This window comes from Phyllobates terribilis, unplaced genomic scaffold (assembly GCF_046119375.1).
Source record: "Phyllobates terribilis strain yellow unplaced genomic scaffold, ASM4611937v1 Scaffold_4__5_contigs__length_816908805, whole genome shotgun sequence".
Lineage (NCBI taxonomy): Eukaryota > Metazoa > Chordata > Amphibia > Anura > Dendrobatidae > Phyllobates > Phyllobates terribilis.
The window spans coordinates 530,593,567-530,607,522 of NW_027362764.1; the positions used below are offsets into that span (position 1 = coordinate 530,593,567).

General features: G+C 42.2%; 1 protein-coding gene across 3 annotated transcripts in view; it reads left to right on the top strand.

The window, feature by feature from the left end:
• Nucleotides 1-13,956, top strand: part of MBP (myelin basic protein) — a 200,193-nt gene that overhangs the window by 40,240 nt on the left and 145,997 nt on the right. For all 3 annotated transcript variants that reach the window (XM_073678922.1, XM_073678920.1, XM_073678921.1), the window contains exon 2: nucleotides 12,505-12,580. In XM_073678922.1, coding sequence (XP_073535023.1) covers nucleotides 12,530-12,580 — 51 coding nt within the window. In that variant the 5' untranslated portion in view covers nucleotides 12,505-12,529. The remainder of the gene's footprint in view (nucleotides 1-12,504; nucleotides 12,581-13,956) is intronic.

A 13,956-nucleotide genomic window follows, 5' to 3' on the forward strand; every position in this document is an offset into this window, starting at 1 on the left:
GCAGCACCATTATGCAAAAGGCACCACTAACCAAACAACACCATAAAGACCAAGAAGATCTCCAAACAAGTCAGGGACAAAGTTGCTGAGAAGGACAAGTTAGGGTTGGGTTATATAAAAAAATATATATATCCAAATCTCTGGTGTTCCCCCGGAGCACCATAAAATCCATTATCATCAAATGGAAAGAGCATGGTGACAAAACAAACCTGCCAAGAGAGGACCGCCCACCAGGACTCTCAGCCTGGGCACGGAGGGCATTAATTGAAGAGGCAGCACAAAGACCAAAAGTAACCCTGCAAGAGCTGTACAGTTCCCAATCAGAGACTGGAGTATCTGTCTATACGACTACAATAAGCTGTACACTCCATAGAGGTGGCCTTTATGGAACAGTGACCAGAAAAAAGCCTTTACTTACACACAAAAATTGTAAGGCTCATTTTAAGTTTGCCAAATGACATGTGGTAGACTCCCCAAATGTATGGAGGAACGTGCTGTGGTCAGATGAGACCAAAATGTAACTTTTTGGCCACCAAGGTAAACGCTATGTCTGGCACCAAACGAACACAGCTCATCACCCCAAGAACACCATCCCCACAGTGAAATATGGTGGTGGCAGCATCATGCTGTTGAGATGTTTTCCAGCAGCAGGGACAGGGAAAATGGTCTGAGGGGGAAGATGGATGGTCTGAATTACAGGGATATTGTTTTGGAAAACCTGTTTGACAGTGATTTGAGACTGTGATGGAGGTTCACCTTCTATCAAGATAATGACCCAAGGCATACTGCTAAAGCAACACTTGAGTGGTTTAGGGGAAACGTGTAAATGTTTTGGAATGCCCTAGACAAAGCCCAGACCTTAATCCAATTGAGAATCTGTGGTCAGACTTGAAGATTGTTGTTTACCGGAGGAAACCATCTAAATTGAAGGAGCTGGAGCAGTTTTGCCTTGAGGAATGGGCAAAAATCTTAGTCAAGATGTGGAAAGCTCATAGAGACTGATCCAAAGCGACTTGCAGCTGTAATTGCCGCAAAAAGAGGCTCTACGAAGTACTGGCTTTAGGGGGTGAGTAGTTATGAACAACAAAGTTTTCAGTTATTTTGTCCTATTTGTTGTTAGCTTCACAATAAAAAGAAAACCAAATGTTCACAGTTGTGGACATATTCTTTACATGAACTGATGCAACTCCTCAAAAAATGACAGAGGGGGTGATTATTTTTGCAAGCCACTGTAGCTGCTGAGCTCTATGATTGCTTAAAGTGGTGATGAGCAGGGGATGTCACTACTGCAGCCAAAACACTGAGAACAGGGCAGCAGCAGCAGCAGGAAGCTGCACTGGACCCAGGGAGGTGCGATTACCTGCTGTGATTGTTGTTTTAGGTTTTTTTTCAGTATATGGGTCCACTTTACTGAAAGCAGAAAACCTCCTTTAGGCTATGTGCCCACGATGCAGAAATGCTCAGGATTTTTTCCTGAGCGTTTCTGCATCTCCCTGGCAGAAAAAAACTCATGCGGATTGTACATGCGTTTTCCTGCCAGGGACATGCGGAAATGAAGCGTTCTTCACATTCATTTCCGCATGCGGATTGACAAGCGCTTTCCAAGCGATTAGCATCACTTGGAAAGTGCTTGACAACTAGGTCACACTTTATAAATCCATGCAAACGGCATGGATTTATATAGTGTGACCCGAGAGAGTGGTTAAAAATAAAAAAATAAATGTATACTTACCCTCCGAAGGCCCCCGGTGTCCTGCTCACTCCATTCTCCCTTGCCGGCAGCTTTGGATTGAAAGACCTGCCGACGTCAGCGTCGCGTGACCCGTCACATGACTCTGACGTCAGCGCAGGTCCTTCAATCCACCGCGAAGTGCCGGGAAGCAAGGAGGAGCGCACCGCGGGCCGCCAGAAGGTAAGTATACATTTATTTTTTATTTTATTCTTTTTTTTACAGATTTTTTAATGGTACCTGGGTGTGGATGAGACTCTCCTCTCCTCTACACCCGGGTACCATCCGCACATTAGAACGTGCCAATTACGCAAGTACAGATGCAGTCTTGCGAAATTGTCGCGTTCTAATGCAAGTCAATGGCGGCGAAAACGCAGCACTTCCGCAAAATAATTGGTAGTGCTGCGTTTTTTTTCCGCAATGATAATCCGCAGCGGAAATTTCCGCAGCATGTGCACAGCACATTCGGATTATCATTGGGGAACATTGCTGCCCTTCTACCATGTGTTTTTAATGCATTTCCGCAGCTGCAAAAACGCTGCAGAAATGCATTAAAAACTCATCGTGGGCACACAGCCTTAAGGTGCAGTTTTTTAAAATTATGTGAGCCCATCTGTCAATGACAAGACAACCTCTTCATAAGAACCTATACTATCAGACTTGCCTCAACTACAATTTTAACGGGCAGGTAGGATTCAACTGAACTAAAAATGGTCTTGGACAGATGGGAGGAGTGCTCAGCAAATCTAGAGACACTCACTTAACCCTAAATGTAAACTGCAAAAACAATAAGTACCTGTTTGCATGTAGCATACAAACAGACAAATACAACCACAATCTGAGCTCAGTAAGATATATGACATACATGAATTGAAGACTGCATTCCTGCTATACAGCCTATACTAATAAATATGAGGTATTGGGCACAGCTTGATCAAATTGTTTGATCCCATCTTCCAGTGGCAGGCAACCTCTTCAGAAGGGAACCTACGCTATCAGACCGATAGTGACAACAAACAACAAAGTTAACATAGATTTGTGTTCCATGAATTTGCAGAACTAATTGCAAAAAAAAAACACTTAAAGAACAATTCCCATTGTAATCAATGGAAAACCATCATGTCATTCATATGGTTTGTCCTCTACTAAAGCGGATTACAGCCTCCAAAAAATACAGCAGGTAGCAGCATGTGGATGAGCCCCATTGAAAGCGATGAATATTGCGCGGAGCATCAGCAGTTTAAGTTGCAAATACAAAGCAGTCATTTTTCTAAATTTTTCTATGCATTTGACATTTTTGTTTCCTGCAAAATCTGTAGGAAAATATCTGCCATGTCTGGTCTCAGCTTCAAGATACAATCACTTTTTTTTGCATTTTATGCAGTATTTGTTTTGGGACCCAAAACTACCGAGCTTGGTAAGTACGGTAATGGCTTATGGTTTCAGGATTTCAATCAGTTTAGACCAGTTTCAGATAAAGACAAAAGCATACTGTAAAAAGTGTGAATCAGTGAAGAATAAGCAAAAGGTAAAGAGCCGCAGGTTGTCTATAAAAACAATAGCTTGACAATGTAGGGTGTGAAATTGGAAGTCTCACCACATGTTTGTGTTTTAACCGGTTGACCATTTATAATGATATAGCAAACAATATTTGCAGCTTCTCTTATACCCCATCACCAAAGCTCAGCTTGATTTTTAGGTAGTCAAAGACAGGGCCAGGGCAACGTATTTGGTTCCCTAGGCAGATGAAGCAAATGGTGCCTCTACCCCCAAACAAAGGAATGGGTCAAAGACTAAGTTAACAGGACACCTAATGCACCCCCCATGGGTAAGGTAACAGGCGTCAATGACCACATCCACTAGAATAGTTACCTTTTTCAATTTGAAGGTTAGACATAGAATCGTTCATTGTTTGCAGACCATTTACACAATACATTTACACATAGTGATATTCATCCCTGACGTCCTATATTTTAAATGTCAGACCCAAGGACAGTCATGCAAAACTAATATAGCTTAACTATAATGAGGGCCGATTGGTTTCAATTAAGGTGTCCAGAGTCACAAATCAGTATTACCCACATATGTCTATGGTTCTGAAATTAACCTTGCAATGAATAGGAGAGGCTTTTCAGTTTGTTTTTTTCAGACGTGAAAAAATACATTGATGGTAAAAACTGAAATGCTGATGAAAATTGCATGAAAACCAATGAAACGCGCTGTTCTTTTTGCATTTGTTAAAAATCTCTGATGCCTGAGGCCTAAGACTTCTTGCATACAATACGCACACTAGATCCATGAGAAGTATTCTTCCCCTGTATCTGGTACAGTTGAATGAAGCACGTCCATAGTGGTGTGTGCCTTAGTGTTCATGATTTAAGGGTGAATGTAAACCGTCAAGTAGCCAACTTCTGCTGTAGTAAAAACAAGAAAAATGTTATTACTCGAGACATGGGAAAGCTGCTGACATCAACTGAAATTCATACAGAGAGCTTAGGAAACACAATCCAAAGTAGAATCATGTGAAGAATTACTGAAGCCAACCAGCGTTTGACCTTGAACGAGTTATCATGCCCCGAGCATCTAGAGTACAGCCCAAAAGCTCCTTAAGGCAACGGCTTGCTTACATTGTCTTGTACTGTTATACTGCAGGGAAGCTTTAGTTTAAGTGTTGAATGTCACTAAATCCACGATTTACAAGCAGGGCTCAATTTCTTAAAATAATAAATCTGAGGTTTCATGGGGTCTTGAAATATCTCATTATTTTCTCCGATGCAGGTAGTAAATTTGACTTCAAGTTTAACTGTGAAGAGACTCATAATCTGCCCTAAAGTATAAAATGTCTGAGCTCCGATGCTCAATACGATTTCCATGGAAATATTAGAGCATAACTAAGATGTCCCAATTGTTTAGAGGCAAAAAGGACTCCCCTAGGTTGAAGGGGTTGGACAATTTTTTTTTTCTTACTTAAATGCATGTAATTGGGGCTAAAAATTATTTTTGCAATTGTCCTTCGCTACAATTTTTGCACCGTTTGCCTCCAATAGCCACATGCAGCTTTCCTTCCACACTCCAGAGATCTTCAGTCCATACAATGGCTGCTGGTGGGGGATCGTGTGACCAGACCTGTCCATCAGCCTCCGCCAATAGAAGAAAAGCTGTTTTCTCATGTGAAGTTTTCTATTGGAGGAGACTGATGGACAGGTCTGTATGGACTGAAGAGCTGTGCAGTCTGTGAGGAAAGCTGCACTAATAAGGGCAGCAGGAGAATCTGCCATATCTATAGAATAATATGTGGCACAAAATCATGTCACCAACACATCTAATAAAATAAAGAAAATACGACCGACCCCGTTACCTCATTCTGCAACCAGCAATAGACAGTGTAATACAGCGGCTTTAAGAGGAAAGCGATGAAAGATTTTAAAGAAACCCAGCTGCAAAAAATGATTTTTAGCCCCAAGTGCATGCATTTAAGTAAGAAAAAAAGTCTCCAAACCTGGACAACCCCTTTAATGATCATTCTTCTTAATACCGCATCAATTGAAGTTGTCCAATAACTGTTAGTCATAGTCCCCAATTCATCAAGACATTGGTAATTTTCAGGGGGCATGCTGGAGTCGGACGCTCCTAATTCATTGAGAGATGCATGCTTCTTAAAGAAGCACTCCTCCCATCAAAGTTTTTATCCTCTTAATATATTGCAATCATCATATTATTCAGCGCTGTGTACTTACAATTGCTTATTTTGCCTTTCTACCCAGTAAATTCTTCTCTTTTCTCTGCTCTATGTAGAAACAGGACATCTCTTTTCCCTGCATGAGTCATCCCCCTGTTCAACTCCTGACCCTGCTGCTTCACTCTTCTTCCCCTAACAGGGACTTTTGAAGTGATGACTTATGCAGGGAAGAGAGACTTCCTATTTCTACATAGAGCTTAGACGGATTCAGCTAGTCAGTTTTTAATCACTTGATGTCCTAAACGTAATTGAAAAGACAAGAGTTAACTGGATAGAAAGGCAAAAAGAGCAATTGTAAGTACACAGTGTCAATAATATGATGACTGCAATATATTAAGATAAAAACTTTCATGGGAGTGCTTCTTTATTAATCACTAGACAGCAATTAAAGTAAGAATCTAAAACATAACTTTTAATGTTTAACGATTAAAAACAATTAACAGAAAATGCCACCCATAAAAAGAGATGGGTCCCAATGCTGGAATGATTATTACCATTAACACAGCCAGGGGACCGTCTCTATATTAAATATGTGTAGAGGTACATAGAGAGCTTGAATTTTATCTTCAGGTGTGAAGACCAAGCTCTGGATAGAATCTATAGAGGGAAGAGGGTGCATGTGGGGGAGACAGTTAGACGCCCTCCCCTGAAACACCAACTTTCAAGACAGATCCAGATATACATCAATTAAAATAGGGGGAAATCTCTGTTTTTCTTTTTATTCCATGGATTAATCATTTGTTTCTATCTCCAGGAATCAAGACACTTAAATGAAAGACAGAGATTTCTCAGAACACAAGTATGAGGTCTGAGTGCAGATCCTACATTTCTATAAAAGTTCATACATGATTGTGTCAAAAAATGGAATTCTCTCACCCATTCTTTTTTTCTCAGGGATGGAGGTTGCTGTCCGGGGAGTTCCTTCTGGACCAAGTAGTTTTATAAGCTGGCCCTATTAGTCCCTTTTGGCTCAAGCTTAAACTATCCCCACAAAACTCCCGCCCTGACAAGGGCAGTCCACAGCTAGCCCTGTATGGAGACTCTGCACTTTCCTTTTTAGGTGTCTCTACGCGTTTCATCCAAGTGATATCCTCAGGGGACTATCTTGTTTCCAGAGAAGTCAGATGCTAAAGTGCTAGGTGCATAATTAATAAGGGTCCCTCCACTCTCTGTCCTGGTCTACAGAGAGTGGAGTGTTAGACAGGGTTTATATAAATACCCTGGATTATACAGCTGTGATTAATAAAATCATGTAGCCTCACCTGGAACAAAAAGCCCCTCATGAGCGCCCACGCCGTATGCCACTTATTACCTCCTCCAATGTGTGACCCTCACGCGCGCCTGCCTACCTGGTTGTCTGGATCGCACTCAGATTCACCACTTCCGGTATCGCGGTCTGTAAGCCGCGTCATTTCCGGCATTTGGAACGCATGTTCTGCGCTCCACCGCCGTGTCACTTGATACATGTATCCTGAAACAGAATTGTCCTCAATAGATACAGACTTATCAGATTTTGAAGACAGAAACAAAAATTTGAGAGGAAAAAATAGAGGAAGAGGCAGGGGACGAGGTTCTCGAGGCACAGGAGATAGACAAGACACTAGCCAAAGCACTCATTTTTTAGATCAGGCGTATCCCCTCAGGAACCGATTATACCAAATGAGGAAATGAGGGGATACGCCGAAACTAGAAAAGAGATGAAGGAGACCTGTCACCCAATAGAAAATCATATACATTCCCCGACTGTCATACAAAGTGTTAACCTTTCCAAAAAAGATTTCAGTGAAACAGAAATGGCGGTTCTAAGAAAAGGTCTTTCATTTGTCCCCAGCACAGATTTTGATGTGTTTGGAGCAGTAAAAGACCTTAATTTGTTCCTACGTAAGCTCAGGTGGAAGAAATTCTTTTCAAAACAAGACAGCCGCACCTGTTCAGATTTTGGGATAGCAGAGGACATGTTGGCAGACGTGAGGCTACTAAACAGCGTTGGAGAGATAAATACTAACACCAAGGGCATAGGTCCTTTTACGGACTTAAAGGAAAAAAGCTCCAAAATGCCACCCCCAACAGGAGACGTGTCAGCAATCGACATTTTTGAGAATTTAGTAACACAAGATTTAGTCAAACTATCAGAAGGGAAGATCCAATGCAACTGCAGTAAGGAAGAGATACGACTAATTAACCAACTGGAACGTGATCCAGAAATCATAATCAAACCTGCGGATAAAGGAGGGAACATAGTGATCCTAGACATTGACAAATACCAATGTATATGTGAAAATATTCTCTCTGATGGTAGCAGCTATGAGATCTTAGCATCTAACCCCACTACGAAATATGTTAAGGAATTGAAAGATATACTGATGGGCTGGCAACTGGTGTAATAAATAAGGCAGAGTATGACTTTTATCTTCCCCAAAAATCCAGCAACTTTTTACTGCCTACCGAAGATACACAAAGGGCTTACCCCTCTTAAGGGGAGGCCCATTGTGTCTGGGATAGGCAGTATCAGTCAAAACGCAGGGATCTACCTTGACCGGGTCCTCAAACCATTTGTAACCGCATTACAGTCCTACGTCCAAGACACCCCTGATTTACTGCGCCGTTTGGAAGGTCTGACAATAGACCCCGAGGCGTTATTAGGAAGTGTGGATGTTGAGGCTCTGTACTCCTCCATCCTGCACGAGAAGGGATTAGAGGCCTTGCAATACTTTCTTGGGCTGAGGGGCTGTCAGTACCAGTATCTCAGAGTACGCCGGAATTGCTCAGCGGAACAGCTCTTTGAAAAGCAAGCAAAGGAGCTCAGAGATAGACTCAAAGAAAGGGGGTATCCACAAAAATATTTGAAAAAGGAATATAAAGAGGCCAAAGGGGAAGAGAGATCAGAGCTACTCAATCATAGAGTCAAAACGACAGAACCAGCAGTAACTAGGTTCATTACGACATATGACAATGGAGCCCTCAAAGTACGAGAAATTCTAATAGACCAAAACATCGGCCCTCAACTCACCAGCAGTCCCCAAATGATCAACAAAAAAGGTAGGTCATTGAATGACAGACTAGTACACAGCCATTTCAAAAAGGAAATTAATAATACGTGGCTGGCAAACGACAGCAAGGGATGCTACAAATGTGGCCATTGTGTGGCCTGCCCTTACATTCTAGTAGGTAAAGAATTTAGCAGTAACACAACCGGGAAAAACTACAAAGTAAAGGAATTTATTAATTGTAGTACAAAGGGGGTAATCTACAAAGCCTCTTGCATTTGCGGGATGGAATATATCGGAAAAACCATCAGAGTTTAAAAGACGAATAGGTGATCATGTAGGAGATATTAGCCATAAAAGAGATACACCCCTAGCCAGGCATATTAATAACCAGCATGGGGGCAATTTGGGTGTTCTCAAATTCATGGGAATTGAAAAAGTGCCTAGCCCAATCAGGAGGAGGAGACTGGGATAGGGTCATTTTACAGAAGGAGGCCAAGTGGATCTTCCACATGAGAACAATGTCACCGACAGGCCTGAACGAACAAATCAATTATGGGTGTTTTTATTTAAAGGGAAGAATTTTATCACCATTTTCCATATTAGTTACTGAGCCACTTTCTATTTTGAGCTAATTAAAAAAGATACTGCCAATAGCCCTAAATCTTTTCCCATGTATGCCACTCATGTCATGGATAGCATAATAGATAAGGTCATGATGAATGGAGTACCTCATATATAAACCCCCCCCCCCTCTCCCTCGCCCCCTCCTCCCCACCTCTCTTGCGTTCTGCTGTTTCCAGTAACAACATTTTGGTAGAGAATCATGGATTTTAAAGTATAAATTGTGTGGTGCTTATGATAAAATGAAGTATCTAACATTTGCTACATTTATACACCCACGATTCTTTGTGAGCCAGAAAGAAAAGAAACGCTATCTTTGCATTCCACCATTAAAATATTCATGAGCTTGTTGACAAGGGAACGCGGTGTTTGCGTTCCACCAACCAGGCACGACATGATGATGGCGCCGGAAATGACGTAGATATGGGGCTGTGGTGGAACGCAATATAGAATTTCCAAATACCGGATGTGATGCGATACATGTATCACGTGACACGGCGGTGGAGCGCAGAACATGCATTCCAAATGCCGGAAATGACGTGGCTCACAGACCGCGATACCGGAAGTGGTGAGTCTGAGTGCGTTCCAGACAACCAGGAAGGCAGGCGCGCGTGAGGGTCACACATTGGCGGAGGTAATAAGTGGCATACGGCGTGGGCGCTCATGAGGGGGGTTTTGTTCCAGGTGAGGCTACATGATATTATTAATCACAGCTGTATACTCCAGGGTATTTATATCAACCCTGTCTAACACTCCACTCTCTGTAGACCAGGATAGAACGAGGTGGGACCTTTATTAATTATGCACCTAGCACTTCAGCATCTGACTTCTCTGGAAACAAGATAGTCCCCTGAGGATTTCACTTGGATGAAACGCGTAGAGACACCTAAAAAGGAAAGTGCAGAGTCTCCATACAGGGCTAGCTATGGACTGCCCTTGTCAGGGCGGGAGTTTTGTGGGGATAGTTTAAGCTTGAGCCAAAAGGGACTGATAGGGCCAGCTTATAAAACTACTTGGTCCAGAAGGAACTCCCCGGACAGCAACCTCCATCCCTGAGAAAAAAAGAATGGGTGAGAGAATTCCATTTTTTGACACAATCATGTATGAACTTTTATAGATATGTAGGATCTGCACTCAGACCTCATACTTGTGTTCTGAGAAATCTCTGTCTTTCATTTAAGTGTCTTGATTCCTGGAGATAGAAACAAATGATTAATCCATGGAATAAAAAGAAAAACAGAGATTTCCCCCTATTTTAATTGATGTATATCTGGATCTGTCTTGAAAGTTGGTGTTTCAGGGGAGGGCGTCTAACTGTCTCCCCCTCATGCACCCTCTTCCCTCTATAGATTCTATCCAGAGCTTGGTCTTCACACCTGAAGATAGAATTCAAGCTCTCTATGTACCTCTACACATATTTAATATAGAGACGGTCCCCTGGCTGTGTTAATGGTAATAATCATTCCAGCATTGGGACCCATCTCTTTTTATGGGTGGCATTTTCTGTTAATTGTTTTTAATCGTTAAACATTAAAAGTTATGTTTTAGATTCTCACTTTAATTGCTGTCTAGTATCTAGTTTATAGTGAGAACATATCTCGGTATTGGTGGGTATTACTCTCACTTTTTGCTTGTTGCGCTTCTTTATTAATCAGCAACATCTGAAAAGTGGCACATTCCGCAAAGATCTAAGTCCAGTCATGGATTGGCGTAAGATTTGTGTCATAAGGAACACCCCTGCTTGCCACACCCCCATTCTGCCTCCGCACCCTCCACATTGTCGGATTAGGGCAAAAATAGTGTGAGAATGACAAGTTGCTAAATTTTAGTGCAGCCTTGAATTGCTCCAAAATTTTGCAACTTTTCAAAGTTTTTTTATTCCAGAATTCTGTTGTAAAAGCTTTGATTAATAGAGTTTTAATTCCCCATACAGTTTTGGAGATTCCCCAACTGTCCTTTAAAGGGGTTGTCTGGTCAAAATGATAAGTCTGCAGTCACGGCGCACAGTGCCTGCACTGGGGGGATTCGCCAATATGAATCCCCGTGACGGAGGATATGTATGCGTTATACATACCTCCGGCCAGTGGATGAGGCCTCGCTCCATACACTTTTATGGAGCAAGACCACGCCCTGTCTAGTGACGCTGATGGCCAGTGGGCGCGTCCGACTAGAAGGTGCTGCCTCGGTCCATACACCATACGGTGCTGAATGGCCGGGGATATATATAAGACATACATACCCTCCATTACTGGGTCTGAAACCGGTGAATCCCTGCAGCGCACCGTGCATGCACTGGGAGGATTCATAAGTCTGCAGTCACTCTGTGTGACTGCAGACTTATCACTTTTGACCGGACAACCCCTTTAAAAGAGTTTTTCAAGATCCTTGTTGAAATCTAAAAACCTCCAAAAATGCCAGGATTATTCATAAGTAGTTCTGCTTTGATCACTTATATAGCCAGAAAATCATGTTATGCAGGTAGCACAGCCCTCAGCTTTGTTTGTTTACTTGTTGATGATGGGCATTCGTTTGTCTTCACATATTTCCTTTCCATCAGTCTATTCCTTCTGAGTGCTCTTTACCTTTGTAACATCTCCTCTGTATCCCCTATATCCGAGCCAGTGGCTTCTCCTGCCTCTGCACGTTGTCCGTGAAGATCTACTACTGCTCTCTGAGAATGATATTCCAATCCAGGCATTGTCTCCCTTGCTCAAGTTGCAGGGCTTGCGACATCTGTGTGCCTTTGGAAGTTCTATCCTGCAACACATTGCACAGAGATAATCAGGAGTCCCGAGTACAGCAGGAGAGGGTGCGGGGACGAGGATCATGCTGCTCACTCATCTCATGCGCAATCGTAGAATTTCAGCACTGCCCATTTACTAACGACATAGTGTCAACTTTAAAGCTTGGGCTCAAAACCACAAGGGCATGTGACATCACAGCTCACTGAAAAAGCACATGATGCATTAGACACGGCCAGAATTTTTGTGTATTACAAGTCCGTTTTACAATGCTTATGAACAAATAATAAAATATCTTCGACAATCCCTAAAAGGCGTTAGCTGACGCCTGTGCTGGCCGTGGCAATCTTTAAGAAATATTACAGACCAATTAGAAGTTCATATATGAGGTTTGTTGTCAAAGTAAATCATACGCAAACTCAAAAAGTTTACTAATTCTCCTGATCAGTTGTTATGCAGCTTGGATAGCACTGGCTTCAGGTGTGGCCTATGGGAGGATACAGGGGAATCCCTGTGCAATGCAGGTGCATGACCGTTCTGATTTGGTCAGATTCATGAAGGAATCCCAAAATGTTCAGAGCAGTTACACTCCACTCTGAAACTGAGAAAGCATGCATATCTGGAGGCGTGAAAGATTAATGATACGCTTATTACTGATAATACATTATTCCTTTTTCAATTTAGGATTTGAAGTGCTTGGTATTGCACCATGGGGAACCATGTTGGAAGAAGAGACCACACTGGCGATCATTCGGAGAAGGTACATTTTAAGATCAAATTGTTTTCAAACTTTTTTTTGTTTTCCTTTTGAAGGTGTTATCACTGATCAGACGTTTTTACTGCCAATCCAAAACCTAACTATCTAGTACAGGGATGCACAACCATTTTTGATCCAAGGACCACATTGTCATGTTGAACTAATCCGGGAACCTCACTAAAAATGAATGGGTATTACCTTCTGTGACACTTATGGCATATCGAAAGTATATACTATAAACGTCTGATGCATACAAATTCTACGTACAGGAATCTTGGCTCCAAAAATCAGCACTCTGGTGGTATGTTCACACTGAGTTTTTTGGCGAGGATTTTGAAATGGATTCAAAAACGGTTTCAAATACTCTTTGAATACGTTTCTGACGCTTTTAATGGGAAAACTTTCTTTAGTGCACTCAGGGCTGTTTTTTGTCACATTATTGTGAACATTTCTCAGGAAATCTAATCGGAAGCTTCTTCAAAGAGTGTTTGAACATTTTTTGTGGATTTGCAGTTAAATCTGCTTTTAAATCCTCATAAAAACTGTATGAATGGGCCCTAAAAAGGACATGCACATGGCTCTCTACATTAGATAATGGGTTTTTTGCATAGTGCCAAATGATTCAGATCTCCAATAAACTACAGTGTACCTGTCTAATTGGCATACTACTTTCTGGAGTGCCAACCGGGTTAAGAGACCCCATCCCCCATTTCCTCATAGACTGTAAGCTTGCGAGCAGGGCCCTCACTCCTTTCCATATGAGATATACTTATTCTGTATTATCTGTATAAGTCCCCCCCCTAAAATTGTAAAGTGCTGCGGAATATGTTGGCGCTAAAAAAATAAAAATTATTATTATTCTCCTGATGTGTGAGGCATTGTCATGCTTGGTATGGGAAGGACCCAGAGTACGATGAGGGGAAAAGGAGGGGAAGCCCAGCAACTAGGGAGAGTGGAGACCCTTAGGTAGATCTTACAACACCCTGGCTCCACTATTGTCCCTAAATAGGTTCCTCACCTATTACTGAGCAGGATACTTTAGCCCTGGCTGACCCTGGAGCTAGGCCCTAGGTAAGGAGGGGGAGGGGTGAGCACTAGTCAGCCCCACTACAACTAAAGACAAACAATGTAAATAGACAAGGGGTTACACTTAGCTTTGAGAAGACACCAGAGCGATCACGACAACGATCACAAAGGAACTCCAAAAAGAAACTAGTCGACTGCTAGAACTCCAGGCCTGAACAGAGAAATATACTTCTATCACCAGCGATTCTCTGGAGAGACTAGGTGTTATTTGAAGGTCCGGAAAGGGTGTGTTAATTAGCAGCAGAAAGAAAGTGGAGCTCACCGCTGGGCACTAGAGAGGGAAGGATGGTGAA